Raw genomic sequence first — 21,586 nt, forward strand, 5'->3', positions numbered from 1 at the left:
ATTTCAAACGATTGCTATATAATAAGTAGAAAAAACAAACTAAGTTCACCTATGAAACATATAAATAAGGCCAATAATAAATAGTGTAAAATAAACATTGCATTAATGCTATAGGACAGTAGGTTGATTATATCTTGTTCTTAGCTCTCTGGGAATGCTTGAAGGAAGAGCCAAGTCTTGAGTTTCACCTTCTGCTCCACCAGTGCAGAACCTGTTAGTGCTCATCCAGCAGCATGGAGGCAGAGTTCTATATTTTTTTTTAAATGACATCACCAGCATATATGTCAGAGCTAATTCACCCAGTGTTCTCTGCTTCCAGCCACTGGATGGACATTTTTTGAATTTCAGCACATTTTGAACTGAAAGATATTTAGTTATGATTTCAGCCTATTCTGCTGAACAAGGATGAGGGAGTTCACGGGCCGTCAGCTCATCCTTGATCCGGGAGCTCAACCCCTCGAGAAAAATGGATCGAAGGCAATCCTGTCCCCAGTGCAGCTCCAAGGCCAAGGTTCAGAATTCAATGGTTCAGAAAACCCCGGCACATCAGAGGTTTCCAGAGGAGAGTGGAGGCGCCAGAAGCAGGTCAGTCGGCCATGGCACCGGCACGGGAGCCGGGGCGCTGGAAGCTGAAGACGGTGGACTTACCGCAATGGCGGCATCAAGGCGAGTGCTAAGGTTCTCCACTGCTACCGTGAGGGTCTCCAGGATCTTTTATTGTTCAGTGATCTTTTGTGCTAGGCCAGGATTGGCTTGTATTGCTGAGACTTCCGCCGGGTGAATGGACTTGGCAATCTGTTAGGAATTGTGGACCCTTTACCCGAGCTGGGGTTGAGGTCCCCACCGTTGGGAGGTGAAGCTGGCCGGGAGCAGAGGCTAACAGGAACTTCGCCAGTACCAGCTCACATTCCCCGCAGGTTGAGCCCTTGGGTGCCAAGGCCGGCTGGTCTTAGGTGGGCCTCTGTGTGGCTGTTCCCTGAGAGACAGATGGATGAAAGCAGGGAGAGTCAGAGAGGTCAGGATCAGTCTGAGATCGAGGTGCCCTCGAGGGGAGAGAGAGAGAAGGCCCTGAGGGACGAGGTCCTACACAGTTCCTGAGGCAGTAGAGCTGGATCACTTGGGGCAGACCCTGTGGAGAGGAAGTGCGGGTGCAGGAGCCTGTAGAATAGAGTGTTGAAGCCGGCCCTGTTTAGCAGAGCCGCTGAAGCAGGATCTTGTGGAATAGAAGCACTGAGGCAAAGCCCATGGAGCGGCAGCGCATTAGCAGGATCCCGTGATACGGAGGTGCTGAGGCAGGTCCCGGGAAGCAGGGTCGCAGAGACAGAGTCCCGTGATGTAGAAGCTCTGAGACAGGGCCTGAGGAGTGGAAGCGCAGAGACAGGGTCCTGTGATGTACAAGTGCTGAGCCTGGCCCCGAGGAGCGGAAGCGCAGTGACAGGGTCCCAAGAAGTAGAAGCGCTGAGCCAGACCCCAAGGAGCAGGAGCGTAGAAGTAGGATTCCGAAGAGCAGAAGCAGAGCAGGAATCCGTAGAGCAGGAACAACAGGTCTGGAGTACTGGAGCAAAGCACCAAAGCAGGAACCAAGGAACTTGTTGCCAAGTCATCTAGTGGTGGAGAGAGGCTGTCCTTAAATATCCCGGGCCTCTGATGTCGTCAGCCGTGGACGAGCCTGAAGCTATCCCAGGACAAACAGGATATAGTCCTCACATATGGGTGACGTCACTGGACGGAGCCCTATCGCGGAAAACTTTCTGTCTAAGTTTCTAGAAACTTTTGACTGGCACACTGAGCCAAACGAACATGCCCAGCATGCCATGATCCCTCGAGCCACAGGGGTCTCCCCTTCAGTCATCTTTTTTCCACGCTGTTATTAGCCTCGCGGTGAAGGAGCCCTGTGTGGTAATTTCCACACGCTATTTTTTCTTAACAGAAAAAGTTACAAGTTTTTCAAAGTTATCCCCTCCATAGGGGTCTCCTTTTTTCCACCGTCCGGTGAGTATTTATTTTATTTATTTATTTATTTAAAAATTTTTATATACCGACATTCGTCCAGGATATCATATCGGTTCACATTGTAACGCAAAACAAACGCACGGCATGGCGCTTTACATTGAACAGTAAAAACATGATAACAAGGCTAGTATATTTTTCCGGTTGATACCGTTATTTTGAATATTTTAGTCAAAGACTGTCGACGGCTGTCCAGCCTTCAGAATGGCTACTGGGTTTAAGAAATGCCCGAATTGTCCTCGCACATGTCCATTACGGACCCACACGTCGAATGTGTGTTGTGTTTGGGCGAGAAACACGATGTATCGACATGCCCGCAGTGTGCTGAGATGACAGTAAAAGGCAGAAGGGCTCGTCTGGAGAAGATGGAGCATCTTTTCCATCTTCAGTTTTGCCATTGACATCGTCCTCAACACACTCGTCTCCAGCTGGAGCGGCAAAAAAGTTAGTATTTAAGACATGAATTCGTCCCAATGAAGCTGGTGACCGTTCATGTCCGACTCCTTCTCAGTCATCTATAAAATCCACCTCGGTGTTCGAGAAAAAGGGCACCGAGCATCGGGAGAAACATCGGCACTGGCATTGAAGAGCTCTGGAATCGATGTCCGGGGGGCAATCAATACCTATCAAGCTGACTCCGAAAAATTCTCGGATAGAGGATCATTGGTACCATCGATGCCTACCACTCCCAGGCGATCCCCACCGGTTTCGTTGCCGGGTACCATGCCACAAGAGGGATCTGTGGAAGGGCCAGTTCCGCCTTCACTGCCACCCCTTTTAGCTGCTCTTACTTCAACTATAAGGGCGGAACTGGACGGTTTCATCTGCCAGGCGGTTAAAGAAGCTTTACGGGAGATTCCATCGATGCCATTGCCAGCACTGGCACAGACTCCATCACAAATGCCGATTCCATCTCCGGTGCCTATTCCATTACCGGCGCCGATTCCATCGCCGGCACCGATGCCATCGCCGATGCAATTCCATCACCAGCACCGATGGCCACACCGATGCTGGACTTGACATTATTGGCGCCGATACTCTCCATGCTAGATGCTCTTCTCATCGCAAGTTCCTGCGTTTCCTAGTGGGTCACAAACATTTTCAGTACCGGGTGTTGCCATTCGGACTTGCCTCAGCACCAAGAGTGTTCACAAAATGCCTAGCTATGGCAGTGGCCCATCTGCGCAAGGAAAGCATACTTGTATTCCTGTATCTCGATGACTGGCTCATCAAGAGTCAATCAAGGCAAGGAGCTCTCGACTCCCTCAAATGCACAGTCAATCTGCTTCACTCATTGGGATTTCTAATCAATTACAAAAAATCCCATCTTCTAACATCTTGCACTCTACAATTTATCGGAGCAGAATTGAACACAACCGTATCCAAGGCCTTCCTCCCAAAGGACCGTGCAGAGACTCTGTCCACTTTAGCGAGCTTTCTGCACACAAGCCGAACAGCTAGGTCACATGGCTTCTACGGTTCATGTCACCCCTGTTGTGTCCGTCAGTTCCTGATGCCCTCTCTCCGCCCTCCTTACCTCTTTGGCGCCTCCCTCTTCGTCCACGGGAAGATTGGCTGTTGCGGCGTCCTTCTGACGAGGTCCTCCGGCGTCCCCGAACCGGCTAGATGCTGCAACCCACCATGTTTCCTGGAGGACTAGGGGCGCATGCGCGGCGTGGCCCCGACTGAAGTACCGGCGATGGCGCGAACCTCGGGGGTGCCCCCCGAAGATGATGTCACCCGCGAAGGACTTATAAGGTCTTAGAATTTGCTAACACATCGAGTTAGCAAGGGGTTAATCTACCTAAGCTACTCTGCCTCCTCGGACTTACTAGGGGTACCCACTCCTCGGGGGCCTCGCTCTCTCCTTTGTTTTTCAGGTGACAGTCTGGAACCGGTACTCACTCCTCAAGGGCCATCGTTCCCAGACTTTCTCGGTACTCTCTTCTGCCTGGAAGACATCACTGCCAACTACATCAGTGAGTTACCATCGCTCTCTCAGAGCTTTCCCTGGAACCAGGTACTCGCTCCTCGAGGGCCTATACATTCCAGGTCCTGGGCTTCTATGAGACATTGTGTGAGTGTTACCATCTAGTTCAGTTCATGAACTCTGCATACCCTGCCTACTCACTATATTTCAGTTTCTCTACAGCTCAGCCTCCAGGGATCGCTGTTCCAGTACCTGAGGGACTATAGCCCAGCCGGGCATTCCAGCTCACTACTGCCACCTCTGGTGATTCAGTATACTGTCTAATAAAAGAACTAGTGTGTGTCTGTCTCCATACTCTGAGCCTGACCGGTGGTCCCTCTGGGGATCTTCCCCCGGGGGGCGTGTCATCTGCCACCGGTCCAAGGATCCACCCACAACTCTCCTAAATAACAAGATTGCTAACTCCTAAGCAGACTGTTAACTCCGAACTGAACAACCCCTATGGCCAGATTAGCCATGAGAGTAACACAATGGACTTTGAGATCAGTGGCTTCAAGCCATTCAACCACTGTCGTCTCCAATTCACATAACCCATCAGTTACGTTCATCACTCCTCTGGTGGACAAACATGAACAACTTGCTAACAGGTGTACCGTTTCAGCAAACAGTTCCACAAATGACCTTAACTACAGATGCATCCACCTTAGGTTGGGGAGCTCATGTAGACAATCTTCAGACTCAAGGTACTTGGACAAAACTCGAAGCAACATTTCAAATCAACTTCCTGGAGTATTGAGCTATACATTATGCGCTTTATGCGTTCAAGGACTGCCTTTCACACAAGACTGTTCTAATACAAACAGACAACACAGTTGCCATGTGGTACCTGAACAAACAAGGAGGCACGGGCTCTTATCTCCTCTGCCAAGAAGCCGCGCAGATTTGGGATTGGGCCCTCACGCATTCCCTGTTTCTCCAGGCCACTTATCTAGCAGGCATACACAACATAGTTGCAGATCGCCTCAGTCATCAGTTCCAACCCCACGAGTGGTCCCTGGATCCTTTCATAGCAACCAAGATATTCCAACGTTGGGGTCATCCAACAATGGACCTTTTTGCATCCGAGCTGAATCACAAAGTGGACAAATTCTGCTCCCTGCACAAACAGAGAAACTTGTTAGCCAGGGATGCCTTTGCTCGCCCCTGGAACTCAGGTCTTCTATTCGCATATCCCCCGATACCGCTAATAATCAAAACACTAGTGAAGCTACAACAGGACAAAGAGTCAATGATACTTATAGCCCCATATTGGCTTCGACAAGTATGGTTTCCCATACTCCTCGACCTCTCGATCAGGGAACCAATTCTCCTGGGCACAGCTCCGATTCTCATAACTCAGCACCAGGGCAGGTTGCGCCATCCCATCCTTCAATCCCTATCCCTCACAGACTGGATGTTGAAAGCTTGATCCTGCAACCGCTCAATCTTTCAACTAATATCTCTCAAGTGCTTGTAGCTTCACAAAAGCCTTCCACACGAAAATCCTATCGTTGTAAGTGGAAAGGATTCGCCACGTGGTGCACACAAAAAAGTATTGACCCTTTTACCTGCCCCACATCATCTTTATTAGACTATCGCTGGTACCTTTCAGACTCTGGTCTCCAGACTTCCTCGGTCAGGTTACATTTGAGGGCCATCTCAGCATAGCACAAGGGAATAGGGAATGCCCCTATATCAGGGCAACCCCTGATCAGTAGGTTTTTGAGAGGTTTAGTTCAACTAAAACCCCCTTTACGACCTCCAGTCACAGAATGGGACCTTAATGTAGTACTGACAAGACTCATGTGTTCTCCTTTTGAACCCATTGATTCCTGTGATGTTAAATTTCTTACATGGAAAGTTATCTTCCTAGTAGCTATTACCTCTATTACCTCTGCTACATGACTGAGTGGTTCTCTGTACTCACCTTAAATTCCTTCCTAAGGTGGTTACGGATTTCCACTTGAATCAGTCCATTGTCTTGCTCACATTCTTCCCAAGACCTCACTCTCACCAAAGGGAGAGGGTCTTACACACCTTAGACTGTAAACGTGCACTTGCATATTACCTAGACCGCACTGCAGCCCATAGGAAATCCACCCAGCTCTTTGTTTCTTTTGATAAAAACAAACCGGGTAAGGCAGTGGGCAAACAAACTCTCTCCAACTGGCTAGCAGATTGTATAGAGTTTTGTTATGAAAAAGCAGGCCTTTCCCTCCAGGGACGAGTAAAGGCGCACTCAGTCAGAGAAATGTCAACCTCAGTAGCGCACTATCATTCAGTACCAATTGCTGACATTTGTAAAGCTGCAACATGGAGTTCCCTTCACACCTTTGCAGCACATTACTGTTTGGACAAAGAAGGACGACAAGATTCAGCTTACAGACAATCTGTCAGGCTTCCTCAATTTTAGCCAACAGTTCTCCAGTTGTTGTGCCTGTTGCACAAGTTGTGCGCTGTTGGTCCAAACTACATATGAGTCAGCCTGTAGCTTGCTAATCACCCAATATGTGATGACTATATCCTGCTTGTCCTGGGATAAAGCAAAATTGCTTACCTGTAATAGGTGTTATCCCAGGACAGCAGGATATAGTCCTCACAAAATCCACCCGCCATCTCGCAGAGCTGGGTCCGAACCGTTTTGTTATTTTATTTTTGCTAAAGCTTATTGCTACAAACGAGACTGAAGGGAGACCCCTGTGGCTCGAGGGATCAGGGCATGCTGGGCATGCTCAGTTTGCTCAGTGCCAGTCAAACGTTTCTAGAAACTTTGACAGAAAGATTTCCGCGATAGGGCTCTGTCCAGTGACGTCACCTATATGTGAGGACTATATCCTGCTGTCCTGGGATAACACCTATTTCAGGTAAGCAATTTTGCTTTCCTGCCATTGGCCTTTTAAAAGGGGGACTAATGGCGCATGAGCGCCTATGGAGGGCCAGGTTGGAACACTGGTCGGCGGCGTCCCAGCCACCACGTGGAGCACTGGAGGCTGGGTGGAACGCGGTGGCAGTGGCTGGCTGCAGCCGCAAGAACACCCAGAGCAAAGACCCCAAGCATGATATGAGGTGAGTTGAGCCAGCCGCGGGTTGCTGCGGCCAGTGGACGTAACACCAAATATAGGTAATAGGCATTTCCATGAGACCCTGTCAAACACTTTTTCTGCATCAAAGCTGATTAGGACAGGATCTATAACACAGTCTTTGACAATTTTCCAGTAATGTAAAGACCCTTCTGACATTTTAAAAACGCTCGTCTACCATACACAAATCCCTCTTGCCCCTTGGTAATAAGAGTAGGCAAGATTATCTTGATCCGATTGGCGATCAATTTAGCATATTTATTTATTTATACTTTTTTTATACCGACCTTCATGAAAAATATCATATCAGATCGGTTTACAATGAACAGTGTGACAAGAAACCTTAACCTTAACAAAAAACAAGTTGCAGGAAAGTTACAATAAAACAGGGGTACTGGGGTAGGGAGAAGAAGACGCTAGCAGTGGAAAGAGTAACTCAGTAACAATAATGGTGCTGTAATAGTGACTTTGCTGAAGATTGTCTAGTTACCAGTCTAATATCCACGACCTATACTATAACCTAGCTAGTGTTGGTTTAGTTACAGGAAGGCTTGACGAAATAGCCAGGTCTTGAGCTTTTTCTTGAATGTCCGCAAACAAGGTTCCTGTCTGAGCTCCGGGGGGATGGCATTCCATATGCTAGGTCCCGCTGTCGAGAAGGCCCGTTCTCTAGTGATTGTTAGCTGGGTGGATTTAGTGGGGGCGGCGTGTAGGGATCCTTTGTATACTTCCCTGATAGTCTGGAGGATGTGTGGAGCCTGAGTGGGAGTTGCAAGTCTAAGGGTGCCTGGTGGTGAATAGTTTTGTGAATAATAGACAGGGCTTTGTGCATGACTCTAAAGCTTATAGGCAGCCAATGCAGATCTCTGAGGATGGGTGTGATATGCTCTCTTCTGTTAGTGTTTGTAAGGATTTTTGTGGCCGCGTTCTGGAGCATTTGGAGTGGTTTGGTGGAGGAGGAGTGAAGACCAAGCAGAATAAAATTGTAGTAGTCAATCTTAGAAAACAGAATGGCTTGGAGAACCGATCTGAAGTCTCAAAAGTGTAGGAGTGGTTTGAGTCGTTTTAGTATCTGTAATTTGTAGAAGCAGTCTTTGGTGGTTTGGTTGATGAACTTCTTGAGGTTCAGATGGTTGTCTATTACTACTACAAGGTCTCTTGCTTGCGTGATTAGAGTATTGGGTTGGGTTGGTTGAGGTGTGTCACTGTGTTCTGGCGTTATAAGGAGGAGTTCTGTTTTGGCCACGTTGAGTACCAGGTTTAGGCTGGAGAGGAGGAGATTGATAGCTTGAAGGTAGTTGTTCCAGAAATTAAGTGTTTTTGTAAGTGATTCGGTTATAGGGATTAGAATTTGAACATCGTCTGCATAGAGATAATGTTTCTGCCCTAGATCTGTTAGCAGTTGGCAGAGAGGGAGGAGGTATATGTTGAAGAGGGTGGGGGACAGAGATTGATGTTCAGATTCAAAAGAGAACTGGGATGGTAGGAGGTAACCAATGAAGGATTCGTCCTGGGCTTTGGCAAGACAAGTGTTAGCACCCTTAAGGGAGTCAGGCATGCGCCCCACCTAGACTATAGTGTCAAATAACATCTTGAGAGCCATTGGTGTTCTCCCCTTGAAACTTTTATAAAATTGAGCCGTTAGGCCATCTGGATCCGGAGATTTCAGCAAGGGAAGCTCCATAATCACCTGCTGGATTTCCTGAATATGTATGGGCTTGTTCAAGGACTCCATATATGCACAGGGGATAATTTAGACAATAGAACTTGCTCCAAAAAGTTTCCCATGTTTACGATATTACTATTCTTGGCCGAATACAAAGTCTGATAATAATCCCCAAACACTTTACTGGAGTCTTTAAGGTGGATAGTGTTTATACACTTATATTACTTCTGCTCTTTTTATAATTTTCAATAATTTTCAATGTATTCCTTATTTTTCCTCTTTTTAATTTTTTAAATCTTTTAATCTTTTCTATATAGAGAGGAAAAGACCTCATAACTGGTTGAGCACAATTTATACTGAATTCAATCCAGTTAGTACAGTCACTGGTCAAAAACCTTTTTTTAAAATGTATTTTTAACTAAAAGTCCATTATTCACTTCTGATCCTTCATTTTAATATCTTTCAAATTTTCAATTTTTACTCTAGCTATCATTATGCAGAAAAATTCATATAAAAAACCTTATGCCATAGATTGGAAAGGGAAGAAGTAGCCCTGTAATGCAATTTGTCATTTAGTAATTTGGAAGTTGCCCAGCATTCTTGTTTAGTCTGTTGAGAATGGACATTGGATAGATTGATGCCTGCTAGTGAGAGATAAAATATCACTACCAAGCTCCTTCTGTTTTATCTTATTGGTAATGATATCACCCCTCAAAACCGCCTTGGCAGTTTCCCAAAAAAGAATGGGATCATCCATATGGAGTTTATTATTTTTCTCATAATCATCCCATTTGTTAGCTAAGAATTTCTCAAATTCTTTATCTTGGACTAACCATCTGGACATCCTCCAGTCTACCTTTCCCGAAAAAGAAGTTATGTTAGTCAACATACACGAAACTGGCCCATGATCCAAGATCACTATTGGGCCTATATCTGAAGAGCTTAAATAGGGAAAATATGTCTTGGAGACTAACAGAATATCTATTCTAGAATTATTGTCATGAACCCTAGCTATGTGAGTGAATCCCACCTCCCCTGGTTATAAAATACACCAGGAGTCCAAAAGATTCAACTAATCCCAGAGAAAGGGAATGCCTTTATGCACACCCATAACTGAAAAGGGAGAATGAGATTGCTTATCTAGGTCCCCATTCACTATACAATTAAAGCCCCCTCTCCCAGTAGTTTGAACATGGTTATAATGTTAGTGAAAAAACTGATCATATCGATTAGGAGCATAACTAGAGGCCAATCTAACCTGTCTACCAAATATGGATCCACTAATAGCAACATATCAGCCCTGAGGATCAACACAAGATTACAAAAATTGAAACGTCACATTACGATTGATCAAAATGGCCACACCACCTTTCTTAGATGTCCCCTGTTCCGCAAATACTTATGACACCCAGTTCTTTCGAAGCTTAACGTGTTCATGGTCTCTCATATGCATTTCCTGTATAAACGCAATGTTGCACCTCAATCTATTTAACTGAAAAAACACCTTCTCACGTTTAATAGGTGTACCCAGGCCTGCTACATTTCAAGTAATGAAGTTATATGACCTACCCCCATTGTAGAAAGAAAAATGTAGAGCTAGTGACAACTGACTGTCCAAGAGTAACCTGAAAATTCAAAAGCCCATGCCCATACCACACATCTTGTATGTCTAGAGTGCATGTCATAAATAGAAAAGAGTGTGCGAAATATCTGCCATCCACAGGAAAAGATTTTGAGCAAAAAACTCCCCAAACCCCCTTCCCTCCCCCCACCCACCTTTCCAAATCAACCAAACTCGCAACCATCGCCTAACCAGAGGCAAGAGGTCAGTTCCGGGTCGGTGCAAGGGTAGTAGGTGCCCTAGGTGACTTCTGCCTTGTGCCTGCCTACACCCCAATACGTCCTGCACACTCCTCATTCACGCTGCCCCTGCCGGTCTCAGACTCGACTCCTTCTACCTCATTAGTGCCGCCCACTATATGCTTTTCAGGGCCACGAGCAGTGCGTGCTGCTCGCAGCCCGACAAATCTCTACTCTTTGCCACGAGCAGCTACGCTTGCGGCACCACCTAGCTGTTCTTTGGCGCCCTCTCAGCTACGCTTGCGGCACCACCTGGCTGTTCTTTGGCGCCCTCTCAGCCTAGACCCCTGCGGGGTCTAGGCTGAGAGTCACTATCCCCCCCTACCCCGATGCTTTCCTAGCAGAAAAGCCTTGTGCATCAAGAGAACAAACTCAGAGGAAAAAACCTGAGAGTCATCAGATTCCTGATCCTAAGGGGATCCAATATCCGTAGGTCCCATATCCAGAGGCGAACCTTCCCCTTCAAGGTCATCCTGATCCATCCCAGGATCCGAAGCAGCTGTGGAGAGACATGGTGGAGAAGGCCTGAGTTCCCCCGCAGAAGACCGCATGGCTGGCTGTGTGGCAGCATTCAAATGGCCACCAGCCTTCCCCCCCCCCCCCCCGCCATGCTGGAAAGAGAGGCCTCGGGAGAAGCTCTCGTGCATTGCACCGAAGATGCAGCAAAAACACGAGGGGAGAGCCCTGCCGACACACCTTCCCCAATAGCAGCATACCCGGGGCATAGGCTTGAACAATTGAACCGTGAACGCGACTCCCCACAGGCCTAGCAAAGAGACTCATGCAGCATGACTATGAACGTGTGCTTAGTGCCTGAAACAGCACCTCTAGGCTCGGCACCGCCGAATTGCAGATGCCAGGAAACCTGCCTGTTGCACAGCAAAACCTCAGTTACCTGTCCTTCCTGAACTAAGAATATAAGAACATGCCATACTGGGCCAGACCAAGGATCCATCAAGCCCAGCATCCTGTTTCCAACAGTGGCCAATCCAAGTCATAAGAACCTGGCAAGTACCCAAAAACTAAGTCTATCTCATGCTACTGTTGCTAGTAATAGCAGTGGCTAATTTCTAAGTCAACTTAATTAATAGCAGATAATAGACTTCTCCTCCAAGAACTTATCCAAACCTTTTTTAAACCCAGCTACACTAACCACATCCTCTGGCAACAAATTCCAGAGTTTAATTGTGCGTTGAGTGAAAAAGAACTTTCTCCAATTAGTTTTAAATGTGCAAACCGCGGAAGAAGATTAAATTACCTCTCTTATTTTTATTTTTTTTTATTATAAACTTTACCAGCAAAACAAGGGGAGAAAACAAATACTTCCCTGCATCCTTGATGGAGCAGATGGGATCACCATCGGGTTACAGCACTGCTTCATGATTGCTGAGAGATCTAGACCACCAGATGTCAGCTATACAGTAACTGGAGTGAGTTAAAAAAGGATTACTAACCCCCTGCTTGTCCACCTCCACCAGGAAGGATAGCCCCACCAGGACCTTACAACTCGCCAGGAGGCTGCCTTTGAAATTTCTCCAAATCTTCTGCTTTCTTTTTTTTTTTTTTTTTACTCACGACTGCAGGTTTTGCCCTATATGCCATCTGCTGGAGACAGAAAAATACTGAGGGACTGCAGGTGGCACACTGTGTTATCTAGCAGTTTCAATAAAACTGAATCTGTCTCCATCTGCTGGCAGGGGTACAAAACCCAGGAGTATGGGCTGATCTGGGTACGTACAGGGAACAGGAGATTAGCAGAAAGGCAACATTGAATGTAGCAAGAAAAAAAAATGGTGTATTTCAGATCTTCAAGGCCTCTTTTTTATAAAGTTGATCAGGGTGAAATGAAGGCCAAAAGCCTTTCTCAGACTTTATTTGTGCAATTCCTTTCAGTGCAGCATATGAATGGTTTAAATTAAAAAAGCAGTTTCAGCAGTATGGCATTTACAAGAGAAAATATCTTTTAGTAAGGTTGCCAGATAACGCCAAGTCCTCAGGAACAAGCTGAACCAGTCCAGTCGAGTCACTTTACTTTTCCTGCAGAAACAAACTTCAGCTTCCAACAAGCAGTAGAACAAAACCAGGAATGGCTTAGCCTGGCTCTGATGACATGGAGTTCTGGTAACCATTGTTCCCTGTACGTACCAGGATCAGTCCAGACTGCTGGGTTATGCCTCCCGTCCAGCAGATGGAGTCAGAGAGAAACTGAAATGGCACCACCCATATACCCTGGTGCGCCCCCTGCGATCCTTCAGTATATCTCTGACTCCAACAGATGAGAGAGCATAACCTGCGGTCCTGATCTCTTGATAGATAGATAAATAAATAAATAACTTGTGCTGCATTTTTGGCTGCCGGTGTCAGCGCTGTTGAGACTCCAAAAAAAAAAAAAAAATCGAGGTATTTTTTTCCATACGCTGGTCCCCCTGCCTGCTGTCCTCACCTGGGCCTCCGGAGGGGGTGGCCTGCCACCCGTCCCCATTCCGCGCCGTTTCGCGTCTTTTTTACTTACAGGGGGAATGCCCAGGGGAGTGGTCTGCACCGCGTGCGGTGAGTCGGGGCTCTGGCTCTCGCGTGAAGGCCTCTGTTTCCGGTGCATCCCCGGGGACGAGGGGCCTTCGCAGAGAGCAGCCCCGGCCGGGAAGTCCTTCCGTTCGCGGCAGAAAGACTCGGGCAGGCAGCAGCATGGCTTGCTCCCGATTTCGGGGGCGGCGGCCATTTTGAATCGTGCGGCGGCCATTTTGGAACAGCCCGATCGAGTGGCAGATTCTTCCGGGGAGGGAGAGGATGATGATCCTCTGTCTCCACCGGATTTGAGCCCACACCGGCCCCACGGTTCATTTGAGGATAGCGGTTTGCCACTTTTGGGTGCCAAGGGGGGTCCTCTGAAGAGACCACATCCCTTCTCCTCTCAATTTGTACTGTTACTTCACAAGGCTTATCTGGAAGCCAAAGCAGAATGGGAGCAGGGGGCTCCGGCTCCCGATAAATGTGGGAAAGTTTATACAGGTCTCGAGGGACTGGGTTTAGGAAACTCTGGTCCAGTCCCGGCTCCTAAGCCTCCGCAGCACACTCGGGTGGATCCTGTCCCCCAGGATCCCCACGCCCCGGACTCAGGGGCAGACATGGGGGGCACGGATTCCGTGGAAGGGGATGATCCACTGGTCCTTCGGTTGTTCCACAAGGAGGAGTTGGACCCCTTGATCTCGCATGTCCTTCAAGAACTGGGGATTCCAGTACCGCATATTGACTCAGATTCCTTGCCAGGGGACTTAGAGTTGGCGGGGCTCCGCGCGCCTTCACACGCGTTTCCTTATCACAAGCTTTCTCAAATTGTGTCCCGGGAGTGGGATGCTCCGGAGGCTACCTTGAGAGTTAGCCGAGCTATGGATAAGCTTTACCCGCTCCCTCTTGAGGCATTGGAGCTGCTTAAGGTGCCTAAGGTGGATTCGGCGGTTACGGCCATTGCTAAGCATACCACCATCCCAGTTACGGGTGGCACGGCCCTTAAGGATCTCCAAGATAGGAAATTAGAAGTGTTGCTCAAGCGAATTTTTAAGGTGTCAGCGCTGGGGGTGCGGGCGGCGGTTTGCAGCTGCATGGTACAGAGGGCTACTCTCTGCTGGGTGCAGCAGATGTTAAAAGCTCAAGATATGCCTCCGGGAGAAGCAGAACAGGCGAACCGAATGGAATCTGTGGTAGCCTATGCGGCGGACGCCTTGTATGATCTTCTCTGTACTTCAGCCCGCTCCATGGCGTCAGCGGTTTCCGCACGACCCTCCTATGGCTCCACCACTGGGCGGCAGATTCGTCGTCCAAAGCACAACTCGGTTCCTTTCCTTTTCGGGGTAAACTTCTATTCGGGGACGAGTTGGAACAACTTATTCGGTCCTTGGGAGAGAACAAGGTCTTCAAGTTGCCTGAGGACAAGCCAAAATCGTTCCGTTCTTCGGGCACTTTCGTGGTCGTTTTCGCGGACAGCTCCGGTATCGCTCCGGAAGAGGTTCTTCGTCATACGCCCCACGGCAACCGCCTGCACGCTCCCAAGGATGGTCTCATTCCTTTCGTGGCCGGCGACAATCGCACACGGGAGCGGGTCATGCCTTCGCCAACAATAAGACGACTCAATGAGGGGACGCCGGTTCATCCTTCCGTTCCAGAAGTGGGAGGTCGACTTTTTCACTTTCGGGAGGAATGGGCCAGAATAACCTCAGACCAGTAGGTCCTCGACATTATAAACCACGGCTATGCTTTGGATTTTGCACGACCCCTGCGCGATTTCTTCCTGATTTCTCCCTGCGGGTCACGGGACAAACAAAAGGCGATTTCGCAAATGCTAACGTGGTTACAGGCTCTGGGGGCTATAGTTCCAGTACCGGTGGCCGAGCAAGGCACCGGTCGCTACTCCATCTATTTCATCGTCCCAAAGAAGGAGGGCGCGTTTCGACCAATACTGGATCTAAAACAGGTCAACAGAGCTTTGAGAATCCCGCGCTTTCGGATGGAGACCCTGCGCTCCGTCATCGCAGCGGTCCACAAAGGCGAATTTTTGGCTTCTTTGGATCTCACAGAGGCTTACCTGCACATAGGGATCCAGGAGTTTCATCAGCGGTTTCTGCAGTTCATGATCCTGGGATCCCATTACCAGTTCTGTGCTCTTCCATTCGGCCTCGCGACAGCCCCGAGAGTCTTCACCAAGGTGATGGTGGTCGTCGCTGCGAGCCTCAGGAGAGAAGGGGTGCTCGTACATCCGTACTTGGACGACTGGCTCATTCGGGCAAAATCAAGAAGACTCTGCGAGGAGGCAGTGCAGGCGGTTCTACACTGTCTGAGCTCCCTTGGTTGGGTCGTCAACCACCCCAAGAGCCAGCTGATTCCCTCCCAGAGATTGGAGTTTCTGGGAGCCTTGTTCGACACCAATTTGGGCAAGGTTTTCCTACCACAGGCAAGGATGGAGCGCCTGATGGCGCAGGGTTCGTCGTCTATTAGCTCTGCCTTTGCCGGTGGTGTGGGATTATTTACAGGTTCTTGGATATATGGCGTCCACTCTGGAGTTGGTTCCTTGGGCTTTTGCGCATATGCGGCCCTTACAGAGAGCGCTATTATCTCGGTGGAACCCCAAATCGGAGGAGTTACGGGTGCCTTTACCGCTCCTAGACCTGGCTAGGGCCAGTCTGCAATGGTGGTTGCAGCCGACCCATTTGCTCCAGGGCATCGATTGGAGCCCCCCGCAATGGATCATTGTCACGACGGACGCCAGCCTGTCGGGTTGGGGGGTGGTCTGCCAATCTCAGTCTGCTCAGGGGCGTTGGACGCTTCCGCAGACCAAGTGGTCCATCAATCGCCTGGAGACCAGGGCGGTTCGCTTGGCGCTGCAGCGTTTTCTCCCTCTGATTCGACATCAAGCAGTTCAGGTCTTGTCAGACAATGCGACTACGGTGGATTATATAAATCGCCATGGGGGTACCAGGAGTCATCTGGTTGCGTCCGAGGTGAGCACAGTTAATGGATTGGGGCGGAAAAGCATCTGTCTCGCATAGCGGCATCCCACATAGCCGGAGTCGACAACATTCAGGCGGACTATCTCAGCCGCCAGCAATTAGATCCGGGGGAGTGGGAACTGTCACAAGAGGCACTCAAACTCATTCGTTCGAAGATGGGGAACCCCGAGTGGATCTAATGGCGACGCGCCTAAATGCAAAGGCAGCTCGCTTCTTCAGCCGCAGACGAGAGCACAGGTCGGAAGGTGTGGACGCGCTGGTTCTTCCATGGCCCGCGCAGATTCTCCTGTACGTGTTCCCTCCGTGGCCCACCGGTAGGCAAAAGTGTTGCGTCGGATAGAATCCCACAGGGGTCCGGTCATTCTCATGGCGCCGGAGTGGCCAAGGAGGCCGTGGTTCACCGATCTGATCAACCTAGCGGTGGACGGTCCCTTGCGCCTCGGTCACCTGCCTCGCCTCTTGCGGCAGGGTCCAGTGTTTTTCGACCAGGCCAATCGCTTCTGTCTAGCGGCTTGGCTTATGAGAGGCATCAATTGAGGAAGAAGGGATATTCTGATTCGATCATTACTACTCTTCTTCAAGCTTGTAAACAGTCTCCCTCGGTTACCTATGTGCGTGTAAGGAAAGTGTTTGACTCTTGGTGTCGCGGATGCTCCATGTCCCCGAGGCAGGCTACGGTGTCTCATGTTCTGACATTTCTGCAGGAGGGCCTAAAGAGGGCTTATCCTATAATTCTCTTCGCGTGCAGGGTGGCGGCCTTAGGCTGTTTTCGTGGCAAAATTGACGGCGTTTCCATTGCCATGCACCCCGATGTAGCCAGATTTTTGAAGGGGTCAAGCATTTGCAATCAGCCGGTGAGACCTACCTGTCCCGCTTGGAGTCTGAATTTTGGTTCTTCGTGGCCTTTGTACTTCTCCTTTTGAACCGCTGAAGCGGGCAACACTCAAGGATCTAACTCTCAAGACTGTTTTCTTGGTGGCTATTTGTTCTGCGAGGCGCATTTCAGAGCTTCAAGCGTTGTCATGCAGGGAGCCTTTCCTCCGTTTTCCGGCCTTGGGAGTTTTCGCTTCGAACTGTCCCTTCCTTCTTGCCAAAGGTAGTTTCGGCTTTTCATGTGAATCAAACGGTAGAACTACCAGCCTTTTCCGGGGAAGGCAGTGAGGCGTCGGAGCTTAGGAGGTTGGATGTTCGACGGGCATTATTACGGTACTTGGAAGTAACCAATCCGTTTCAATTAGATAATCACCTTTTCGTCTTATGGAGTGGCCCTAAGAAGGGGTTCAAAGCTTCTAAGACGACTATAGCCCGCTGGCTGAAGGAGGCTATTGCTTCAACTTACATTTGTCGGGGCGTGCCGTTCCGGAAGGTCTTAAAGCCCATTCACTGCGTTCCCAGGCGGCGTCTTGGGCGGAGAGTGCCTTTGTTTTCCTCAGGAAATTTGCCGGGCGGCGACTTTGGAAATCCTTGCACACTTTTGCTAGACATTACCATTTGGATGTGCAAGATCCGACGGTACCTTCGTTTGGCAGTGGCGTGCTTCGAGCGGGACTGTCGAGATCCCACCCCTTTTAGGGCAGCTTGGGTACTTCCCAGCAGTCTGGACTGATCCTGGTACTTACAGGAAAGGAAAATTAGTGCTTACCTGATAATTTTCGTTCCTGTAGTACCAAGGATCAGTCCAGATGCCCGCCCATGTTAGAAGCAGTCCCGTCAGTGTATACTTGTATTTCAGAAGTCCTTTATGGAGCGTTTACACAGGTATCTTATCGTTCAGTTCAGCGGCATTTTCAGCCGGGGTTTTTCCTCCTCGTTTTTTCCAAGAGTTCATGTTTCACTTGTTCTAGTCACGGGTTCTTGCCTAAGATTTCTTCTATCATTCTGCTTTGTTATCGATTATACTGAAGGATCGCAGGGGGCGCACCAGGGTATATGGGTGGTGCCTTTTCAGTTTCTCTCTGACTCCATCTGCTGGACGGGAGGCATAACCCAGCAGTCTGGACTGATCCTTGGTACTACAGGAACGAAAATGATCAGGTAAGCACTAATTTTCCTTTTTAAATCTGAAATTATGAAATATTTAGGGGGGGAGGAGAGGGAAGTTTAAATACCAGATGCCCAATTGCTCTTTGATTCCCTACTGGGTCTATTAGGAAGCCACTATAGGAACATACTACTTCATGCTAAAATTCTTTATGGGGTTAAGTACCATTGGAGAGGCAACATGTTCTTTGGGAGTTTGTTTTCAAAAGGCTAAGTAAGTAAGGACATAACAGACCAGATCAAAGCCTTTGAAAATTTACCAAGCTGAGCAGCTAAATCTAACCTCTTAAGTTTCACTATGCAGCTAACTTTAGGCATCCAAATTTTGGGTGACCCTAGGGCTGGGGTTAGGTTAAGGGGTGAAAGTTAGGTGGCTAGTACAGATTTTCAGCACTAGCTGCCTAACTTAGCCAGCCAGGTCTAGGCACTCCAATAGCAGGCATAATTTTGGCTGTCCTCCCTGCCAACTTGCAAATAGATATATATTTTTTTTAGTCTTTGCAACCATCACTCATTCCTCCCAACTACAGACCTTTTTTTTTTTTTTTTTTTTTTTTTTTAAAGCATGGGGACAACAGAATCTCCCCTCCCTCTTGAATGTATACGTAACACAAAAATAAGCATTGAGGCAATAAAATCCTTCTTTCCTCCTCCCTTCTGACTATGTATACACAAGCAGCAAGCTCTCTTTCCTGAATGTGTATATAGATAGATAGAAAGATAGATTTTTATAAATCCTGCCAGTAGTGGGATCCCTTTCTCCCACACTCATTGTAAATTTTTTTTTAAGTATTCATGGATTCTCTCTTCCCTTCCTGCTAGGCTGTAAACCATGATGTGCCAGCTAGAGATCTGCCCCTCCCTCCTGTCCAAGCAAATTTTGAAGACAATAATTAATTTTTTCTCCAGGTGTACAACATCAGATTTTAGTAGTATTCAGTTGCAAGAAGTATTTCACATAACTGGCTTTCTGGGTAGAAATTGGTTGACCATGTCCTTTATGAAACCATTCTTTGAAAATACCACCAAATGACTAAATTATAATGTGTGATATTAATATACTGTGGGAGTGGCTAACTTAGACCCTCAAGGGCCACAAATGGGTTTGGTTTTCAGGATATCCACCTTGAATATGCATGGAAGAAACTTGCATGCAGTGGCAGGCAGTGCATGCAAATCTCTCCCATGCATATTCATGGTGGCGACCATAAAAGCCAGGCCTGTTTTGTAGCTGTTGATGATCAGAGTTGACCTTAGTATACTGGTATTGTGCTTGTCTTTTGAAATCAACTAAGACCTGTATTTTGTAACAGGGAGATCTCTCTCATCTCAAAAGATACATAGACAAATCTGGAGAGGAAAAGAAGGATCTGATTTCCAAGATAGAAGAGCTTAGTCTTTACAACCACATGTCGGAAAAAGAGCTGAAAAAGACCAGAACTTGGAAGCAGGTCAGATTTCAGGTTATTATGTTTGAATTTTGGTTTTCTTGGGGAATAGCCACTGCTATTTATTGCATCAGTAGCATGGGATCTTCTTAGTGTTTGGGTAATTGCCAGGTTATTGTGGCCTGGTTTGGCCTCTGTTGGTAACAGGATGCTGGGCTTGATGGACCTTTAGTCTGACCCAGCATGGCAAGTTCTTATGTTCTTATGTTTGTTGAGGGGCGTTCTCCAAAAAATCCAACAAATTTTGGGTACAGGGCTTAATTTGTGGACAACAGCCCAGAAAGCAGTTCTATCCCTGCTGTTCTGCTTCTTAAACCTGAAAAGCAGAACAGCAGGGATATTCCTAAATCCACAAGTTCTTCAGTGCTCCACCACTGAAGAACTTGTGGATTTAGTCTCCTCATCCAGCAATTGGAGGTAGAGGTTTTTGGGGGGGTTTTTTGGGTTTTTTTTATGACATTACCTGCATGTATGTCATGAATAGAACCAGATACAGCCAGTGCCGCTAGCTATTGGATGGACAGTTGTAGACAAGCCTTTTTAACTGAAGAACATTTTTATGACTATTTCATGGTTGTGATATAGTTCTTAAATTTTTCAGTCATATTTATCTTAATGGGCCAAGCTCCTGTGGATTGTTCTCTGCAGTGGTCTGAGGCAGGACAGCAAATCAGTTCACTACCAGCCCCTTCTCTCCAGGCTGCCTGTAGAGAAGAAAAGATGAGGGGGAGAGCCTGGAGCATACAGCCATTCTGCTTTCTAATCCAGCTTCTCCCTTCCTGTTCCCCCTCTCTCTTTTTGAATTGCAAGACACAGAAAGGGAAAGGGTGATACTGAAGCAGACACTACAGAGCAAAGAACAGACACAAAAGGGGTTGAATGACACTACTGGCCTTGATGAATGGCACTGCTGCTCACAAATTTCAAACTTATGCTAATTCAACCCTTTTTGTTCCTATTACCAAGGGTTTAATTTTAGGCAGAAACAACCATAACGTCATTCTGCCAATTTTTTCTGGAATCCAAGAAAGTGGAGCAGAGCTGGAAGTGAAAATCAATTCTGTCTCCCTGCGGAAACAGAACAGAGCCAATTGCATTGCTCATTTATGGCTCCCAGCCCTTGGCGGAAGCAGAGTAGAACAGAGAGTGCTGAAGCTGTTTACCCTGAGATGAGGGCATCCTCATGGCTCTGATATTTGTGCAATTTCCCAGAATATTGAGGATATTGTTATGGGAGAGTAGCCAAGGCCAAAAAAACACTGGGTAAATGCCTGTCGGCCCCACTACTTCTGCCACGGCTGAATGTGTTGGCTTCCTGCTTAGCACACTGTAATTACACTGGTGAAGAAGAAAGGGCCAAGAGAGGCAACTGAGGGTATGTTGGAGGGGTGAGTGAAAGACGAAGAGGAAGAGGAAGGAGAATGATTGGGGATATATAATGGGGAAAGAGTGGCAGGATCAGCGAGAAGGGAATGAGAGTGATAGGATAGGGAGTGAGTGAAGAGATCGCAGGGACTATAGGCTGTGGGGGGGGGGGGGGGAAGAGGGAGAAACAGTGAGTCAGTGGATCCAAGGTGCTGCAGAGTGTGATTGATGGGATCAGAGGGACTAAGAGATGTGAGTGAGATGATCAGCATTGGAGGGGGCAGTCTGTGAATGAAGTGATTGGGAGGAGAGCTAGGGATAGGATTGGGTATGGGGGGGGGGGGGGGGGAAGGGAGAGAGAAGAAAGTGAAGAGAGCATGTGGTGTTGCTCCTTTCTTCTGCATCAAGAAGGCAAAGAGCACACCATGCTTTTGAATTCCAAAAGCTCTCTTTTCCAAGGATACTAAAGACATCAATCTGCTCCTGCCCAGCAAGGCATAGGAGAGCCAGCTGATTCTGGCTTGAAGAGGAGGCCTGTACTTTACTGTCTGAGGAGGGAGAGAGTTGCTGGAGAGGGTCATTTCCAGGGAGAGGAGGGGCTCAAGGACCACCAGAGACAGGGGTGAGACCTAGGGACTTTAGGACCA

The 21,586-nt window shown here is 48.0% G+C and overlaps 1 protein-coding gene across 1 annotated transcript in view; it reads left to right on the forward strand.

Moving 5' to 3' along the window:
* CCDC39 (coiled-coil domain containing 39) overlaps positions 1 to 21,586 on the forward strand; it is a 294,107-nt gene that overhangs the window by 95,920 nt on the left and 176,601 nt on the right. Inside the window, exon 12 of the mRNA XM_029616381.1 lies at positions 19,440 to 19,577. Within this exon, the coding sequence (XP_029472241.1) occupies positions 19,440 to 19,577 (138 nt within the window). The remainder of the gene's footprint in view (positions 1 to 19,439; positions 19,578 to 21,586) is intronic.

Source organism: Rhinatrema bivittatum, chromosome 9 (genome assembly GCF_901001135.1).
Source record: "Rhinatrema bivittatum chromosome 9, aRhiBiv1.1, whole genome shotgun sequence".
Lineage (NCBI taxonomy): Eukaryota > Metazoa > Chordata > Amphibia > Gymnophiona > Rhinatrematidae > Rhinatrema > Rhinatrema bivittatum.